Source organism: Melanotaenia boesemani, chromosome 24 (genome assembly GCF_017639745.1).
Source record: "Melanotaenia boesemani isolate fMelBoe1 chromosome 24, fMelBoe1.pri, whole genome shotgun sequence".
NCBI classification, from domain to species: domain Eukaryota; kingdom Metazoa; phylum Chordata; class Actinopteri; order Atheriniformes; family Melanotaeniidae; genus Melanotaenia; species Melanotaenia boesemani.
The window spans coordinates 1896819-1917833 of record NC_055705.1 but is presented as its reverse complement, the minus strand read 5'-3'; the positions used below and the strand labels follow the sequence as shown (position 1 = coordinate 1917833).

At 44.0% G+C, this 21015-nt stretch overlaps 2 protein-coding genes across 3 annotated transcripts in view; one reads left to right on the top strand and one right to left on the bottom strand.

Moving 5' to 3' along the window:
• Positions 1 to 21015, bottom strand: part of LOC121635255 (NLR family CARD domain-containing protein 3-like) — a 1000352-nt gene that overhangs the window by 39430 nt on the left and 939907 nt on the right. The window lies entirely within an intron of this gene.
• f2 (coagulation factor II (thrombin)) lies at positions 8009 to 20945 on the top strand. Of its 2 annotated transcripts, none has more exons than XM_041978411.1 (15): positions 8009 to 8172; positions 8627 to 8707; positions 11032 to 11111; positions 11199 to 11223; positions 11596 to 11658; positions 11737 to 11845; positions 13210 to 13346; positions 13494 to 13787; positions 13869 to 13985; positions 16566 to 16692; positions 16826 to 16993; positions 17072 to 17245; positions 17592 to 17770; positions 18424 to 18494; positions 20710 to 20945. In XM_041978411.1, the coding sequence occupies exons 1-15, from the start codon at positions 8100 to 8102 to the stop codon at positions 20863 to 20865; spliced, it is 1854 nt and encodes a 617-aa protein (XP_041834345.1). In that variant the 5' UTR covers positions 8009 to 8099; the 3' UTR covers positions 20866 to 20945. The 2 variants fall into 2 exon arrangements, with proteins under 2 accessions (XP_041834345.1, XP_041834346.1); XM_041978412.1 differs by lacking the exon at positions 20710 to 20945 and adding an exon at positions 18621 to 18721 and having other exon boundaries at positions 8015 to 8172; positions 18424 to 18549.

Here is a 21015-nt window from a genome sequence, read left to right as displayed (position 1 = left end):
GTCAAGCGCCGCAGAACTCGGATATTATAAAGTCCGCATACACATCAATGCAAAATTGGCTCAACAGCGCCACCTAGAAAAAAAAAATACCCCAAAATGAATGGGGACCCCAACATCTACTTCGACGTAGGAACACGAAACTCGGCACACATGTGTAACACCCCAAGCTGAGCAAAAAAGTCAATCGTTCACCTGTTGCCATGACAACAGCGTGCCCGTCATCTTGGCGTGTACGGCCATTTTTTTGCCATTTTTTGCACTTTACACACATCGTATTTGAACGAACTAGTCTGAGGGGATTCGTGCGACTGACTCCAAACTTGGTGGGAAGCTTCCTGACAAGTTGGGGACCAAACGCTATTCAAATCTTTCTAATAGCAGAAAGCTTGTTACCGTGGCAACTGACGAAAAATGACCTTCTCCCCATGAAACACGGTTTGCTCATATCTCCATAGAAATAGATGGGATCTGCCCCAAAGTTCACAGTATTCATACATGTTACACCCCAAGTCCAGCAAATAAGTCAATGACATACCTGTTTCCATGGCAACGGGGTTGCCGCCATCTTGGATTTCATTGCCATTTCAACGAACTAGTCTGAGGGGATTCGTGCGACCGACTCCAAACTTGGTGGGAAGCTTCCTGACAAGTTGGGGACCAAACGCTATTCAAATCTTTCTAATAGGAAAAAGCTCGTAACCGTGGCAATCGACCGAAAAAGCCTTCTCGCCATGAAACACGGTTTGCTCATATCTCCATAGGAATACATGGGAACTGCACCAAACTTGACAGGATTCATACATGTTGGATCCTTAACACATTACACCACCTGTTGTCATGGTAACATCGGGTGGCGGGGTCCAGGACGCTCGGATCCGATGGATACCGCTTGCGGCTTTAATTAGGCCCGAGCACCGAAGGCGGTGCGAAGGCCTATTGTAATGCAAGCGTTTTATGCAAGCGTTTTTTCTTCTTCTTCTTCTTCTTATTCTTATTATTCTCAAAACTCAAACACATTTTTGGGGTACTGCCCATGCTCGAAAACTCACCAAATTTTGCCTACCCCCCCAAAGGAATGCGTAAATTTACATATGGTGGGGTGCTCGGGACTGTTCGGGCAAAATTGAACGAGAGCGCCACCTATTTATGATGCCCCGCCACTGCATGTCATCAATCTTCATGAAAATCGGTACACTTGTTCTAAATGGTGGGGCGAACAAAAAATCCTCTTGGAGCACTGTCCTAAAAAAAACAGGAAGTCAGCCATTTTGGGTCAAAGTCGCCATTTTGGCGTTTTACTGACTTCGCATTTGAACAAACTCCTCCTAGAGACATTGTTGGATTGACACCAAAATGGCTGAGGATGTTCAGAAGGCATGTGTGATCAAAAGTTATGCAAAACTTTCTCAAAGGAGTAACGGCGTACAAGGGGCGTGGCCTCAAAGTTTGATGTCTCGCCATGAAAGACGAAATTGATATAACTCCCACATAAAACAACATTTCTGAACCAAAATGGCCATGTCTGATACTAGTCCCATCCTCAACACATCTACGTGGTCATTATTGGATTATGAATAGGCCACGCCCCCTGGCGACAGGAAGTCATGTTTTTTACTCGAAGACCCACTTCTCTGACATTTTCAACACAACTGAGGTCAAACTGGATCAGACACCTGTAAACAAGTTGGTGATGATATCTGGTGAAGACTGTTGCTCTACGCTGCAAGGCGAGACCGTGGCGCCATGGCGAACTTCGATAAGACGCCATGACATCATAAACAAGTATAACTCCCTCATTTTTCACCCAATCACCATCAAACTCACAGGGTTTAGTCATGGTCTGGTCCCGAACAGACCCATATCACCACTTCCGGTCTAGCCCTAAGCCCCGCCCACTTTCAACAGGAAGTGCTTTTTTTCAGTTGCCGGGGTCCTGCTCCTCAGGCATGAACCCCAGACACTTGAAAGTGCTTCACAACAGGTCAAACCCTTTCATGATACCACAATAAAAATCTCAAGTTCCTTCGCCAAACGTAACCATGGCGAATATTGGTCCGACGCCACCAAACAGGAAGTACTTGTAACTCACCCGGTGTACCCTCGATCTCCACCAAACTCGGCAGGAAGGATCGTAGTCAGATGTGGAACTGAGCCAAATTGACATATGCTGGAATAGTGACATAGTGGCTCTATAGCGCCCCCTACAATATTTCTATCAACCAGCCCCGCCCACTACATGGACCGACATGAATGAAATTCACCACATTGATTTACCATGCCAGGATGTACAAAATTGTCCATTTCACCTCTAGGCTAATTTCAACAGGAAGTCGGCCATTTTGAAAAAAGTGTCATTTTTAGGGTCATTTTTGCTTGTTTCTTGCCATTGCATTTGAACGAACTCCTCCTACAGACTTTATCGTATTTACCTAAAAATCACTCTGAAGCTTCCAGAGGCATGTGTGATCAAAAGTTATGCAAAACTTTCTCAAAGGAGAAAGGGCATGGCGGGGGCGTGGCCTCAAACTTTGATATCTCGCCATGAGAGACGAAACTGATATAACTTACATATAAACCAACCTATCTTGACCAAAATGGCCACGTATGATGTCATTTCCATGCTGACCACATCTACATGTCCAGATGTAGTCAACGCCGTAGCCCTGCCCCCTGGAAACAGGAAGTACCCCGTTTTTTTTCATTGAAAACCTTAAAAACCTACTCAAACTCATCTATATGATTCTTGGAGACCTCATCATTGAAAGTATCACAATCCCCTTACACCATTGTGATTAAAATGGCTGCCTGTGAGGTTTCTGTCCCTCGCCATCAAACAGGAAGTGGCTCTAACTCTGGACTCGGTTGACCCAAGGACGTGATACTTGGCAGTTGTCATTAAAGTCCCAACCTCAACATGTTAGTACATGATCAAACACTATAGCGCCACCTACTGGCCATGTTGATATCTGCAGATCTTAAAACCATGCTTTTGTTTGTATTTACTTCCCACCATTGGTCAGAACATGGTCATGAACACTTCTGATGTCATTTTTAGGCCCATTGATGTATGAGATGATGGTCAGAGAGAGACAATGACCACACGAGGCAGAAACATGGGGACGACTGAGCGTACGGCTGCCAGCCAGAGCGAGCTTGCTTGGGGAGGGAGGTTGCCGGCCGAGGGGGCGGTGCAATAGGCCGGAGCGGCGCCAGAGGTGCGAGGGCCGTCATCGCTGCTTGCAGCTTTAATTATTATTATTATTGAACTCCAGTTTACATCCGAAATGTTCCGTTTACACCCAGTCATCTATCTATTCAACCTCTATTTTACCAGGTAGGTGTTTGACATCCAGTCATCTATCTATTCAACCTTTATTTTACCAGGTAGGTGTTTGACATCCAGTCATCTATCTATTCAACCTCTATTTTACCAGGTAGGTGTTTGACATCCAGTCATCTATCTATTCAACCTTTATTTTACCAGGTAGGTGTTTGACATCCAGTCGTCTATCTATTCAACCTTTATTTTACCAGGTAGGTGTTTGACATCCAGTCATCTATCTATTCAACCTTTATTTTACCAGGTAGGTGTTTGACATCCAGTCATCTATCTGTTCAACCTTTATTTTACCAGGTAGGTGTTTGACATCCAGTCATCTATCTGTTCAACCTTTATTTTACCAGGTAGGTGTTTGACATCCAGTCCTCTATCTATTTAACCTTTATTTTACCAGGTAGGTGTTTGACACCCAGTCATCTATCTATTTAACCTTTATTTTACCAGGGAGGTGTTTGACATCCAGTCATCTATCTGTTCAACCTTTATTTTACCAGGTAGGTGTTTGACATCCAGTCATCTATCTATTTAACCTTTATTTTACCAGGTAGGTGTTTGACATCCAGTCATCTATCTATTTAACCTTTATTTTACCAGGTAGGTGTTTGACATCCAGTCATCTATCTGTTCAACCTTTATTTTACCAGGTAGGTGTTTGACATCCAGTCATCTATCTATTTAACCTTTATTTTACCAGGTAGGTGTTTGACATCCAGTCATCTATCTATTTAACCTTTATTTTACCAGGTAGGTGTTTGACATCCAGTCATCTATCTATTTAACCTTTATTTTACCAGGTAGGTGTTTGACATCCAGTCATCTATCTATTCAGCCTTTATTTTACCAGGTAGGTGTTTGACATCCAGTCATCTATCTGTTCAACCTTTATTTTACCAGGTAGTTGTTTGACATCCAGTCATCTATCTATTTAACCTTTATTTTACCAGGTAGGTGTTTGACATCCAGTCATCTATCTATTTAACCTTTATTTTACCAGGTAGGTGTTTGACATCCAGTCATCTATCTATTCAGCCTTTATTTTACCAGGTAGTTGTTTGACATCCAGTCATCTATCTATTTAACCTTTATTTTACCAGGTAGGTGTTTGACATCCAGTCATCTATCTGTTCAACCTTTATTTTACCAGGTAGGTGTTTGACATCCAGTCATCTATCTGTTCAACCTTTATTTTACCAGGTAGTTGTTTGACATCCAGTCATCTATCTATTTAACCTTTATTTTACCAGGTAGGTGTTTGACATCCAGTCATCTATCTATTCAACCTTTATTTTACCAGGTAGGTGTTTGACATCCAGTCATCTATCTATTTAACCTTTATTTTACCAGGTAGGTGTTTGACATCCAGTCATCTATCTATTCAACCTTTATTTTACCAGGTAGGTGTTTGACATCCAGTCATCTATCTATTTAACCTTTATTTTACCAGGTAGGTGTTTGACATCCAGTCATCTATCTGTTCAACCTTTATTTTACCAGGTAGGTGTTTGACATCCAGTCATCTATCTATTCAACCTTTATTTTACCAGGTAGGTGTTTGACATCCAGTCATCTATCTATTCAACCTTTATTTTACCTGGTAGGTGTTTGACATCCAGTCATCTATCTATTCAACCTCTATTTTACCAGGTAGGTGTTTGACATCCAGTCATCTATCTATTCAACCTTTATTTTACCAGGTAGGTGTTTGACATCCAGTCATCTATCTATTTAACCTCTATTTTACCAGGTAGGTGTTTGACATCCAGTCATCTATCTATTCAACCTTTATTTTACCAGGTAGGTGTTTGACATCCAGTCATCTATCTGTTCAACCTCTATTTTACCAGGTAGGTGTTTGACATCCAGTCATCTATCTATTCAACCTTTATTTTACCAGGTAGGTGTTTGACATCCAGTCATCTATCTATTTAACCTTTATTTTACCAGGTAGGTGTTTGACATCCAGTCATCTATCTATTCAACCTTTATTTTACCAGGTAGGTGTTTGACATCCAGTCATCTATCTATTCAACCTTTATTTTACCAGGTAGGTGTTTGACATCCAGTCATCTATCTATTTAACCTTTATTTTACCAGGTAGGTGTTTGACATCCAGTCATCTATCTATTCAGCCTTTATTTTACCAGGTAGGTGTTTGACATCCAGTCATCTATCTATTCAACCTTTATTTTACCAGGTAGGTGTTTGACATCCAGTCATCTATCTATTCAACCTTTATTTTACCAGGTAGGTGTTTGACATCCAGTCATCTATCTATTCAGCCTTTATTTTACCAGGTAGGTGTTTGACATCCAGTCATCTATCTATTTAACCTTTATTTTACCAGGTAGTTGTTTGACATCCAGTCATCTATCTATTCAACCTTTATTTTACCAGGTAGTTGTTTGACATCCAGTCATCTATCTATTCAACCTTTATTTTACCAGGTAGTTGTTTGACATCCAGTCATCTATCTATTTAACCTTTATTTTACCAGGTAGTTGTTTGACATCCAGTCATCTATCTATTTAACCTTTATTTTACCAGGTAGTTGTTTGACATCCAGTCATCTATCTATTCAACCTTTATTTTACCAGGTAGTTGTTTGACATCCAGTCATCTATCTATTCAACCTTTATTTTACCAGGTAGGTGTTTGACATCCAGGCCAATATGCAGACCTGCTGCCAGTTGACATAACTTCAGCCGGACGGCTCACAGGTAGATGAATTAAAGCTTTTTTGAGGATTGTAATGTAATGTTTAGGCTCTGATCACATCACTCCTCATGCATACATGTTTTTAAATTTAAGTTACTATTGGAGTGAATGCTGGACATTATTTTCTTCTTTACCTGCAGCCTGCAGGTGGATGTTGGGGGAGTTGAAGGGTTTACACACCAGATCCGGTATCAGCTCATATTTTCCATCCAATGGTAAAATGTCTCAGAGGACATGCTAAGTGTTCCTGTTTCTTGTATTAACACGGGTAGGATTTAAATGCCTTTCCAGACGCCTTTATTGTTGGTGTATTTACTGCTCAGGATTCAGTCTTTCTTGAAATCATAAAAGCCATGATGTACTGATGGGATGCTTTACTTTTACACCTCACCTCTTAGACATAGAAGGTGTACTCAGTGTAAACTTGAATTTAATATGAAAGCATCTGATGTTTTGTTACTGCTGGTAGATGACCTAAAAGATGCTTTTAACCCTGAAACTGTTAATCTGTTTGGCAGAGCAACGTTTTCAGTGACGGTGGTGAATCGCATTAAAACCTTATGGAAATAAACTCAGCTGAGCTTTATTTACCACCTGGTTTGGTATGTAAAACTGAAGGTGAGTCGTCTCAACCATTTGTTAAAACATTAATTTCACTTTGACTGACCCAATAAAAGGAAAAAAAGTGTAAAGAAACATTTTCTCCTGGTTTTTTCTCAGTATGAAGGATGAAAGATGTTGAACTTTGCTTCATTTTGTTTATTAGACATGTTTAGTGCCATTTAAAGGCTTCTCCATCGGAAGAGGTTATCCTGAAACCTAGTTTTTATTTTAGTTAGTTTCAGTGGATTTTGTCTTTAAATGATAGCTCAGGAAGCTTTGACTTTTTAACCTTTCAAATAACTTAACTACACAATCTAACTTTAGAGACTCCATGCACTAACCTGTTGTCATTATAAACTAACTGTTATTGTTGTCCTGTTTTTCTGTCCCTTGTAGCGGATCATTAGGTGCTGCAGTAAAATCCTTTTCAGGAAACTGTGGCTATAAGTTTGGCCAGCAGGGGGCAGTGTTTGCTCTCCGTCAGTGTGACAGCGGACTTGACAGCCTGCACGTCTCCACCTCTAACCAGGTCATGTTTGTAGAGCTGGTTCAGGTTGGTGTAAGAAGGACAACCAGAGTAGAATCACACATGAATCTCAGCTGTTTTTTATTCTTTCACAGGCTGGAAGTCATGTAAATAACATCTGAAGAGTCCAGCCCACGCTCAGTAAGAGACTGATGAAACCCTACTGAGACTTTCACCTCAGTATCTGCAGTAAATATTTGATCAGCGAGCTGAGTCCCACCGAGGCCGATCAATACAGATCCAGAGCAGCTGCACATCTGTTTACGTCACTTTAGTCAGCTTGTTTTCTAAAGAACAGGAAAGTTTGTTTGACCTTCAGCCCGAACCTGACCTTCGACCCCTGCTTACACATGATGATGAGTTCAGGTCTGGAAACAGGTACCGGATGTAAAAGTAGACGTCGTCTTATGAAAACATGAAGGTTTCATCAGCTTTCAGTAGTTTCACATTTACATTAACAAGAGAAACAGCAGCAGTTTTTATGACCCGTTAGCTGTTTAAGTTAAATTAATAAAATAAAGAACCATAATATTAACCTGAAAATCAGGGTCTAATCTACAGGAAAGTTGTGCTTGTCTTCATCCCCAGGCAGCCTGACTGTTTGGGGGTTTTGGACCCAACCTGGCGTTTTTAAACTGCTCTACAATCCGGTGGTTTTCTCCTCCAGCAGACGTTTTCATGCTGGTTTGTTCGGGTCTGAGCTCTGAACGGCACCCATGTGCCTGCTGACTGGCTCATCCAAGGTAAACATGTGGGAAAGTCACATTAAACATGTCCGACTCATCAGTCTGACTCATACTTTGACCCTGCGGTCAATAATCCCCCCACAGAGAGCGGAGGCCGAGAGAGACGCACTCAGAGGCCGACTGAAGACTGCTGGATCTGGTTCTGAAGCTCTGCTGGCAGGTCTGGATCATGGTGGAAGCAACGTTCAAAGCGGCGGCTGTTCTGCTGCTGCTGGTCCTGCAGAGCTGCGTGGCTAACCATGGTACCGAACCGTCCTCGTTCCTCTGGCTCTGTTACTGGTAGTACTGCTGCTTAACGTACTGCTTATAATGTTCCTGTTACTCATGATGATCCAGATAAAACTACTTTGAATGTTTTAAATGATTATTCATCAGTTAATTGTTAGATTTTTCTAGAAGTTCTTCAAACTCACCGAACAGATTCGTACTTTTATTGGATCTTACTTTACGCTACTTTAAACTTTCCACTGATGTCTGTTTATTCCACAGACCCTTTAAATAATGTGATATAGTATTTCTATACTAGTGTTCTGCATCTGTAGCTCCGCTGAGGAGTCTCTATGAAGATGATTCAGGTCTAGAACCGACACTGAGTCTTCTGACTGTAATGAGCTTAAACAGCTGAAAAACATCAAGCAGCTCAACCAAACAGCTTGGACGCCGATCGGAGAGCTGAGCCGTTTCCTCTGCTTGTAGTGTTCCTCAGCAGCCAGGAGGCGTCGCAGGTGCTGGTCCGCAGCCGACGAGCCAATCAGGTGTTTGAGGAGATGAAACCAGGTGACCCTCTCTTCTTCTTCTCAGCATGTCACACCTGTTTGCTTTCTAGTGTTAAAAACCAGTCTGCTGTCAATCAGAATTCAAATGCAGATAAAAGCAGCAGCAAATTAAACGTCGTTCTTTCTGACTCTATGAGATTTTTACTCGAGCTGCAGGCGAGTTTAGCTGTTTGTTAGACACGAAAGTATCTTCTGTTCATTTGCTGCTGAATGAAACCAGAACAACCTCTTTGTTCTTTGACTTACAAACTCAGCAGATGTACCCACAACTTCAAATAAATCCTCCCAGCTCTGCTAGGAGTCAGAACGATGAGTCACGACAACATGTTTACAAAAAACTACCACAAATGGAAAGAAAATGATTAAAAGACAGATATAATAGAAACCCTTATTAACGTAATGACAGCAGATATGAAGCATAAAAACGAGGGACAAAAGAAGTTTCTAATACAGAGACACAAAATGACCACGTACATGATGAGAAATCATGAAACAGAGACAAAAATAACCAAAGAGGCAGTAATGAAAACAGAGATATGAAAGAAGTGGACCGCAGTCCGGACCCAGACCCAGACCAGGAACCCGTCCCACATGGAATTAAAATCTAAAATCTAAAATGCTTTTATTTTTACTGGCACAGCTTTTACTTTGATTCTCTCAGGAAACATCCCTGTTTCCTTGGTTACCGCGCCCATCCAAACAGGTGTTACACCAAAATCTGTGACCCATGAGAATCTGTGACCACAGGGGGGCGACAGTGTACATTTCTCTGCATGTATGTCTTAGAAGACGAACGAAGTCTTAAAACTTGTATTTAAGTCTGAACTCACGATAATCCAGGTAGGCGTTGTGATCAGAGATGGTGGCCTCTGTGATCCGGGCTATGTGAGGGTCACATGTTATGTTAGAGGAGTCCAGACTGCATGCAGGGTGATCTATGTCGGTCACCATTTCTGATCCAACAAAACCATCACTACATATGTAAAGCTGAACACATCACACAGTGGTAATCGTTGAACTTTTTAAACATGTAACTCTGGAATCTGAAGTCCCAAAGCAAACACACATTTACACACTGCTGTCAGGGGGCGGAGCTTATTCACCAGTTCTCAGAACATCATCTGCCTGGTAAAATAAAGGTCTGATGTTCTGGTTCATTTATTACGACTGAATGCTGCATTTGCTGTCTGTTTTTCTTTGAGTTCATTATAAATAATAATAAAGTCACACATTCTGATCAGAAACAGTGACCTACGTAGATCACCCCGCATACAGTCTGGACTCTTCTAACATAACATGTGACCTGCACATAGCCCGGATCACAGAGGCCACCATCTCTGATCACAACGTGTACCTGCATTATCGTTTTCAAGACTTCACTCGTCTTGTAAGACGTACATACAGACAAATGTACCCTATGGCCCCTGGGGTCACAGATTCTTATGGGTCACAGATTTAACACCAGCACGTCCCTACCCACACGCACGCCCCTACCCACACGCACGCCCCTACCCATATGAACGCCCCTACCCACACGCACGCCCCTCCCATATGAACGCCCCTACCCACACGCACGCCCCTACCCACATGCACGCCCCTACCCACACGTACGCCCTACCCACACGCACACTCCTACCCACACGCACGCCCCTACCCATATGAACGCCCCTACCCACACGCACGCCCCTACCCATATGAACGCCCCTACCCACACTCACGCCCTACCCACACGTACGCCCTACCCACACGCACACTCCTACCCACATGCACGCCCCTACCTATATGCATGTCCCTACCCACATGCACGCCCCTACTCACATGCACACCCCTACCCATGTGAACGCCCCTACCCACATGCACGCCCCTACCTACATACACGCCCCTACCAACATGCACACCCCTATCCACATGCACACCCCTACCCACATGCACACCCCTACCCACATGCACACTCAACTTCACGTAACAGAGCAACAATGACAATGAATAAATAGGAGATGTGTGAAATATATATAATAAAGAGCAGGAAAGAGAATGTATCGGAGGCTCATCATGCATCCTCTCAACAAACCTTTTTATCCGTAAAGCTGGACGGCAGTTTTTCTGTCTCATAACAACATGAGTTTTTATTTGCTTTAGGTTTTACCCCAGGTCTTGTTAAGATGAGTAATGTATGTCTTATTTTGATTAAAGTTTTAAAGTTCAGTTCATTCAAATTTTCATTATACATACAGACCGTGTTTGTGTGTGTGTATATATATATATATATATATACATATATATATATATATAATGTGTAAATTAATGTGTGTGATCTGATGTCAGGGAACCTGGAGAGGGAGTGTGTGGAGGAAGTCTGCAGCCATGAGGAAGCCAGAGAGGTGTTCGAGCAGAGGGAGAAAACAGTACGGACTCAGTTTGCCCTGTTCCTCTCTCATAGCTGCTCTGAGATCAGTTTAAACCCTAACCTCTAACTAACTCTGTACTTTCAGGAGAAATTCTGGGTGAAGTATCTGGGTAAGTTCCTCTCTGTGTCAGCTGTAAATGGTGGAAGCTAAACAGGAAACCATCATGAACAGGTCTTCAGGGTTTTTTTTATCCAGAGCTGGAAGCTGCAGATGTGCAGACCATACATCTTTATATAAAAATCTAATTTTTATTTCACAGCTTCTCAGCACCTTGCTAGTCTGGTTTAAAGCGTCGCTCATCTCTCTGGACGTCACATCAACTTCTTTCATTTAGTGTAACCTGGTTGAGATTACTTTAACAAGTTGTTTGTGAAGTGAAGTTTATTCAGCTGTGTTCTGCCCTTCAAACACGAACAAAGTCCAGCAGAGCTCTGCACACAAGCATGTAACTGCTGGGTGTGTGTGTGTGTGTGTTCTACAGACTGTAAAGGAACTACGAAAAGAACAAAAGAAAGCATCGGCATTGTCAGAGAATGTATTGAAGGTAAACACAAACAAACAGCAGGCAAAAGCGTTGCATGTGATCACTTGTTAACCGAGGCGGTGTGTGTGTGTGTGTCAGGTCAGTGTGTATCCGGTCATGGAGTCAACTACGAAGGCGACGTCAACATCACACAATCAGGAAGAGTGTGTCAGCACTGGAGGCACAGATTCCCACATCCCATCTACAGGTGACTAGTTAAGCCGGTAGTTAACCGGGTAGGAAAGTTGCTAAACAGAAATAACTACTAGCTAGCCAAAAAGGTTTTAAAACAAGGTAACGTAAGCCAAGCACTTGATTAAACCATTAATGCCTGACCCAAGAAATATTCTTTTATTTAACCTTTAGCCAAATGTAAAGAAATAAGTAATAATGTGGATATAAGTAAAGTAGTCATGTGATGTCAGCATGATTCTAGTTTAAAAGTTTCCACCTGGGGTAAAATGTCATAACTCAGGTGAGTGGACTCAGTAAAACTCAGAATCCCAGGGATAGGTATAAGATCTTCATTGTACACAACGAATATAATGAATGTGCAATCCTTTTCTCTCTCCGCTCAGATGTCTGTGGACACACGAGACAGGGGTTAGGAAGCAGGTAGAGGAAGATGGTAATGAGTGGGTGTAAAGGTTCACGTACCAGCGGAGGTAATTCCAACGTGTGACTGAGTGAGGTATCCAGAGACTGGGGAGAGACAGCCGTGAGGGAGACCACTGGGGTGTGGGAGAAAACTGCTGAACAAAGAAGATGTTAGTGGAGGAGTACAGACTGCAGGCAGGGGTACCATGTGGGGTTGACAGCAGTGGGGTCTCCGATGGGGAAGGAAAGGTTTAGTCCGTGATCCAATTTCCAATCCTATTAACAAATTCAGAGGTCAAAGAGCCAGGTGATCCAAACACAACCAAAGCAGAGTACCAGACAGGGGGCAGGCAGAGACGGAAATCCAGGTCCAAAATACAAGGTCGAAGGCAGGCGGGCAGACAGACAGGAAAACAAAGGCTGGATACGTGCAGGGAAGAACCAAGACGATCTGGCAGGGAAGAATTGTCACAGACCGGTATATAAAGCGCTCAGAACAGGTGGAGCTCATCAGCCATTATGATGATGGGAGGAGATGATGCATTCAGGGCAGCTAGAAAATCTGAGCATCATACCATGGAGCATGACACAAAAGATTGTATAAAACAGAGTTTTAAGCAACATTTTTACCATGAAGTGGTGCAGCAGGTCTCAGAAACTGTATCATATGATACATACAGCAACATCAGATTAACAACTAAAAGGAGAGAAGGAAAGTATCTGGTTAATACCCAAAAAAAGACAGTTAAATACCAAACAAGTATGTCTCCACAATCACCAGGGCTGCATATCTGATCCTGGTCTCTACAGAAAGCTGAGACATGAGATTATCAGAGATATAATAACGGTTACCTCCTCCTAAAAAACAAAAACAAAAAAACACTTTACCAGACCAGCAGCCCAGGAATGAGTCAAGTAATCATGTTCACTGGTTTGTTTACCTGTTTACCGGTTTGGTTACCTGTCTATCTGCAGGGAGTATAATGCTTCCGAGCCAGGCAGCATCCTGCAGGAGAACTTCTGCAGGAACCCTGATAAAAGTCCAAATGGACCCTGGTGTTTCACCAAAGACCCAACAGTCCAGAAAGAGACCTGCAGGGTACCAAAATGTGGCAAGTATCCAGTAGAACTGGTTCAGACCAAACCCGCATGCTGTATATCTATATTGGTGTTGCTGGCGAAGGTTTCAGAGAATGTTTACAGACTCTGAGACTGTCTGAGTGCCACGCTGTGTTGACCAGCTCTCTGTCTTCTTTAAGGTAAGGACTTTGTTCCGCCTACTGTGGCTCCAGAACCAGTTAAAACTTCAAAGTGTTTGCCCAGTAATGGCATAGACTACGCTGGTGACCTGAGCGTTACCTTGGGAGGTCAAACCTGTATGCAGTGGTCATCACATGAGCTCGTCCCCCACAGTAAGGACAAAGAGTTCCTCCCTGAGGTGGAGCTGCCAGGCAACAAGTGCAGAAACCCTGACAATGATCCTGAGGGCCCCTGGTGCTACGTGAAGGTTTCTGGTAACATAACGATGGACTACTGCGATGTGGAGATATGCGGTACGGTACCGACCCAGAATCCTCTATGTCACCAGTGTGTGTCCAGCTGCCTCTCACCTGTCTCACTGTCTTGTGTCTCAGATGATTCGCTGGTTGAGGGAGATGACACAGGGGACGGTAAAGCCACCGAGCGCTCCGTCTCAGCTCCTGCCAGGAAACTCTTCTTCAGTCCTCGCACCTTTGGAGAAGGAGAAAGTGGTGAGTTAGTTTAATGGTTAATCACAGCGAGAATCAGCAGCCTCAGCCTCTCCCATCAGGGTTAGTTTAACCTGATACTGGACCAGATCTGCAATGATGGATGGATGGATAGATGGATGGATGGACGGACAGAAGGATGGATGGATGGATGGATGGACGGACGGACGGACGGATGATGGATGGATGCATGGATGGATGGATGGATGGATGGACGGAAGGATGGATGGATGATGGATGGATGGATGGATGGACGGAAGGATGGATGGATGATGGATGGATGCATGGATGGATGGACGGATGGATGATAATGGATGGATGGATGGATGATAATGGATGGATGGATGGATGGATGGATGGAAGGATGGATGGATGGACGGACGGAAGGATGGATGGATGATGGATGGATGCATTGATGGATGGATGGATGGATGGATGGATGGATGGATGGACGGATGGATGATAATGGATGGATGGATGGATGGATGGATGGATGGAAGGATGGATGGACGGGCGGAAGGATGGATGGATGATGGATGGATGCATGGATGGATGGATGGATGGATGGACGGATGGATGATAATGGATGGATGGATGGATGGATGGAAGGATGGATGGACGGACGGAAGGATGGATGGATGATGGATGGATGGATGGATGGACGGGTGGATGATAATGGATGGATGGATGGATGGATGGAAGGATGGATGGACGGACGGAAGGAAGGATGGATGGATGATGGATGGATGGATGCATGGATGGATGGCTGGATGGACGGATGGATGGATGATAATGGATGGATGGATGGATGGAAGGATGGATGGATGGACGGAAGGATAGATGGATGATGGATGGATGCATGGATGAATGGATGGATGGACGGATGGATGATGATGGATGGATGGATGGATGGATGGATGGATGGATGGATGGATGGATGGACGGATGATGGATGGATGGACGGATGGACGGACGATAATGTATGGATGGACGGATGGATGGATGATAATGGATGGATGGACAGATGGATGATAATGGATGGATGGATGGATGGATGGATGATAATGGATGGATGGACGGATGGATGATAATGGATGGATGGATGATGGATGGATGGATGGATGATGGATGGACGGGTGGATGGATGATAATGGATGGATGGATGGATGGATGGATGGATGGATGGACGGATGGATGATAATGGATGATGGATGGATGATAATGTATGGATGGACGGATGGATGGATGATAATGGATGGATGGACGGATGGATGATAATGGATGGATGGATGGATGGATGGATGGATGATAATGGATGGATGGACGGATGGATGATAATGGATGGATGGATGATGGATGGATGGATGGATGGATGATGGATGGACGGGTGGACGGGTGGATGGATGATAATGGATGGATGGATGGATGGATGGATGGACGGATGGATGATAATGGATGGATGGATGGATGATAATGGATGGATGGACGGATGGATGATAATGGATGGATCGATGATGGACGGATGGATGGATGATGGATGGACGGGTGGACGGATGGACGGAAGATAATGGATGGATAGATGGATGGATGGATGATGGATGGATGGATGCATGGATGGATGGATGGATGGATGGACAGATGGATGATAATGGATGGATGGATGGATGGATGGGTGGATGATAATGGATGGATGGATGGATGGATGGACGGATGATGGATGGATGGACAGATGGACGGATGATAATGGATGGATGGACGGATGGATGGATGATAATTGGTGGATGGACGGATGGATGATAATGGATGGATGGATGGATGGATGGATGATAATGGATGGATGGACAGATGGATGATAATGGATGGATGGATGATGGATGGATGGATGATGGATGGACGGGTGGACGGGTGGACGGATGTCCTTGTTCTAAGGAGAGGTGGGAACTGCTGAGACTCACTAACAAGTTGAAATGTTCAGTAGTTGTTATTGTTCATAAAGTGTGGTGATTGCTTCACTAACTAGGTTATTCGTTAGTGTAATGGTTAGTAACTAAAACACCCTGTTAGACCAGGAACTAACCAGTTAACAACTTGTGGTAGTTCAGTCACTGGTTAATAAGCACTTAGCTTGTAGTTTGGTTAAGTGTGACGAGCTGAAATGAGTTCAACTGAAACATAATTAAAACAAAAATATCTGATTAGTTTTTGTTGGATTATTATTGTTAAACTTCCAGTTTACTCTTCTCCAATCTCACTAACTTGTTGATTAACTAATCGATTATTAACCACACAAAGAGCAACCAGTGTCATAACTGATTCACTACGTTATGAGTTAGTTAATTAGTTTACAGCCTTATTAACTAAGACAATGGACATACATTATCTTTTTCACTAACTAGTTAACATTTTACCAGGCTGACTAACTATACTGACCAGTTAACAGATAATAAGCTGGTCAGTTGATTAGTTAACTTGTCAATCGGGTTACTACCTTAGTTGGTGGTTTCTGCATTTATAACTGTTACCAGTGGTTTATAGTGTGGTTAACCAGCTTCCTGACTAGTTTACTGGCTGGTTGTGTTGCAGACTGCGGGCGCCGCCCCCTTTTTGAGAAGATAAACAAAAAAGATGCGAAGGAGGATGAGCTGCTGGAATCGTACAGAGAGAAACGCATCGTTGGGGGCGATGATGCCGAGGTGGCCTCAGCACCATGGTAACTGCATCCATACTAACAAGCCATCACTATGGTAACCACACCGACATGTTTTAGCAGTAGGGTCTCATGAAGGTAAACGTCTGGTCCTGGTGTTTGACCAGCGGCTCACCAAGCATGATGTGGTCTGCAGGCAGGTGATGCTGTACAAGCGCAGCCCGCAGGAGCTGCTGTGTGGAGCCAGTCTGATCAGCGACCAGTGGATCCTCACCGCAGCCCACTGCATCTTCTACCCGCCCTGGAACAAGAACTTCACCTCCAACGACATCCTGGTCCGCCTGGGGAAGCACAACCGAGCCAAGTAACGCAGCCCGCCTGCTTCCTCTCAGCTTTTCTCAACTTTTTCATCCACGTGACGAGAACTCTGCCACTTTTCCAGGTTTGAGCGTGGCATTGAGAAGATTGTTGCGATTGACCAAATCATCGTCCATCCCAAATACAACTGGAAGGAAAACCTGGACCGGGACATCGCGCTGCTGCACCTGAGACGACCGACCGCCTTCACCAATGAAATCTACCCCATCTGCCTGCCCAACAAGCAGGTTGCCAAGACGTAAGAGCAAGTCTCTGTTTGGTGCACCACCTTTTTGTTTTACTGTCATCCTGCACGCCGTAGTGGAGGCAGAAGAGATGAAACAGGTTTTTACACCTACATGTGAAGTCCTTTTAATGGACGAGCTCCTTTTGAAGGTATTCGTGCCCCTGATTGCTGATTCAGAACTACTTACGTAGCGTGCTAAACTCTTCACCCACAACAAACATTACAAGCCTGAATCATGGCCACGGCAGCTTCTGGAAAACCAGGGGTCAGAAAAACAAAAAGCTTTCAGCACAGCTTTACATGCAGCTTTCACATGAAGATGCGGTTGAATCAAAGTGTTTGTTGCTTTTTCTGGCAGCCTGATGAATGAAGGCTACAAGGGCAGAGTGACCGGTTGGGGAAATCTGAAGGAAACCTGGAACCCTGCAGCAAGAAATTTACCCACAAACCTCCAGCAAATCCACCTGCCGATAGTGGACCCGGACATCTGCCGCAAGTCCACATCAGTCAGGATCACAAACAACATGTTCTGTGCTGGTAACGTTCCTGCTTTCATTCATCCGGGAGAACGTGTGTTCATCACACAGTGAAATAACAAAAAGAGGTTTTCTTTAAAAATCAGCTGCTTGATCTGAAGTTTGAATATTTCACCTTATCTGTGCCATAGTTTCCAGCTGATGTATCGGCGTGTTTTTGGGACATTTATAGGTTTAAGTAAAATAAGACACATGAAGCAGCTGCAGGTTAAAGCACTGATCAAATCCAGATCTTAAGACCACCATGAGGACCATGTTTGTGGCTTTACGTATAACTCAACAATTTCTGGAAGATTTTGTGATAAAATCTGGCTTGGACGCTTCCCGTGTCTTTAATCCTAATAATTGGACTTTTAAAGGTGGATTTTTTTAAGTTAAATCACCACAAGGGGGCAGAGTTTTACCAAATGTGCTGCATGTTTGCAGCCTACCAGTTTGATGATGGGAATAAAAACTCTTCTTCACCAGCTTCTCCCTTTTAAACGCTAGTCTGTCTTTAATTTATTATCCCTATCACCATCAGGGGAGTAGGATGGACAGAATATGAGGAAGACGATCTAAAAATGTAGAAAATGAATGTAAAAACGGAGCAAATTAGATCTAAATCTCCATGTTCTCCAGAAGCTGGAGGTTGAGCTTTGTGCTGTGTTGCAGGTTTTAAACCAGAAGAAAGCCAGCGAGGGGACGCCTGCGAGGGGGACAGCGGAGGACCTTTTGTTATGAAGGTGAGACATTATTCTGGTTCGTTTCTGTTGCTGTCTTCACATCTAGATGTAGACAAGAAAGGGTGAATTAAAAGTAAAAACTGAATCAACTACGACACAAAACAGTAGATATGTTTACTTGAGGTGAGTTTTACTTTCATAGACTCAGCTTCAGTTTCTGGTCAGAAATAATGTCCCAGACGTCGCTCTCTTCATTTCCCACTGTTTCCTGATAGAACTACTTCTTCTACTGAATTTCAGCCACGAGCAGTATACGCCACACAGCCTCCACACTAAACCATGTTTTGTAGGTTTTCCTACGATAGTAAATGAAGACATGTCCACTGACTGAAGACTCCTGTTTATCATGAAGCTGAAAGGACCAAATTTTAAGACACACTGTTGCAGCGGCAAATACACTGCTCAAAAAAAAATAACGGGAACACTTAAACAACACAGTGTAACTCCAAGTTAATCACACGTGTGTGAAATCAAACTGTCCACTTAGGAAGCAACACTGACTGAAATCACTTCCACATGTTGTTGTGTAAATGGAATAAACAACAGGTGGAAATTATAGACAAAGACACCCCCATAAAAGGAGGTTCTGCAGGTGGTGATCACAGACCACGTCTCAGTTCTGCTTTCATGCTAATGTTTTGGTGACTTTTGAATGCTGGCGGTGCTTTCACTCTAGTGGTAGCATGAGACGGAGTCTACAACCCACACGAGTGGCTCAGGTACTGCAGCTCATCCAGGATGGCTCATCAATGCGAGCTGTGGCCAGAAGGTTTGCTGTGTCTGTCAGCGTCGTGTCCAGAGCATGGAGGCGCTACCAGGAGACAGGCCAGTCCATCAGGAGACGTGGAGGAGGCCGTAGGAGGCAACAACCCAGCAGCAGGATGCTACCTCCACCTTTGTACAAGGAGGAACAGGAGGAGCACTGCCAGAGCCCTGCAACATGACCTCCAGCAGGCCACAGATGTGCATGTGTAGCTCAAACGGTCAGAAACAGACTCCATGAGGGAGGTATGAGGACGATGTCCACAGGTGGGGGTTGTGTTTACAGCCCAACACCGTGCAGGACGTTTGGCATTTATCAGAGAAAACACCAAGATTGGCAACTTCACCACTGGCGGCCTGTGTTCTTCACAGATGAAAGCAGGTTCACACTGAGCACATGTGACAGACGTGACAGAGTCTGGAGACGCCGTGGAGAACGTTCTGCTGCCTGAACGTCCTCCAGCATGACCGGTTTGGCAGTGGGTCAGTAATGGTGTGGGGTGGCATTTCTTTGGGGGGCTGCACAGCCCTCCATGTGCTCGCCAGAGGTAGCCTGACTGCCATTAGGTACCAAGATGAGATCCTCAGACCCCTTGTGAGACCACATGCTGGTGCGGTTGGTCCTGGTTCCTCCTAATGCAAAACAATGCTAGACCTCATTTGGCTGGAGTGTGTCAGCAGTTCCTGCCAGATGAAGCATTGATGCTATGGACTGGCCGCCCTTTCCCCAGACCTGAATCCAACTGAGAACATCTGGGACATCATGTCTCCATCCACCAACGCCACGTTGACCACAGACTGTCCAGGAGTTGGTGGATGTTTTAGTCCAGGTCTGGGAGGAGATCCCTCAGGAGACCATCTGTCACCTCATCAGGAGCATGTCCAGGTGTTATAGGGAGGTCCTACAGGCACGTGGAGGCCACACACACACACACACACACACACACTGCTGAGCCTCATTCTGACTTGTTTTAAAGTTGGATCAGCCTGTATTTGGTTAATAAATCTGATTTCCATTGATTTTTGTGATTTTGTTGTCAGCACATTCAACTATGTAAAGAACAAAGTGTTTAATAAGAATATTTCATTCATTCAGATCTAGGATTTTATTTTAGTTCCCTTTATGTTTCTGAGCTGTGTATTTACGTTTATAATCGTATCTGCTATAAAACAAGTAGCATTTTATTCTTCTCTCACCACGGACAACTGTTTTATTTCCATTTTACAGTTTTCTTGTCAATATCAGACCATCTGGCTCTGAAAGACTGAGCCATGAATAAAATCTGGTCTTTCTAACAATCAGCAGTCAGATTTTCTAGAAATCTGTAAGAAAATGACGTATTTTTCTAGTTTAAGCCTTCAGAAATGCATGATGCTCATTAATGGCTGGGTTCAGATGAAACCCAGCAGGAGGTCCAGCATCTGCTGATCATCGGTGTGGTTCCCTCTGCAGTACCCGGCTGAGAATCGCTGGTACCAGATCGGCATCGTGTCCTGGGGCGAAGGCTGCGATCGTGATGGAAAGTACGGCTTCTACACCCACCTGTTCAGGATGGGCAGGTGGATGAGGAAAATTATTGATAATACGGGAGGAGACGGTGACGAATAGACGCAACCACATCAGACATCCATCACTTCCTGTCCTCCTTGTAAAGCAAGATGTTGCTAATAAAGTTTGTCCATCTACCACGCCGGCCTCTGGTCTGACTGAAGCCTCAGAAACACACAGACAGCAGATTTTTACAGACTTTCTATCCAG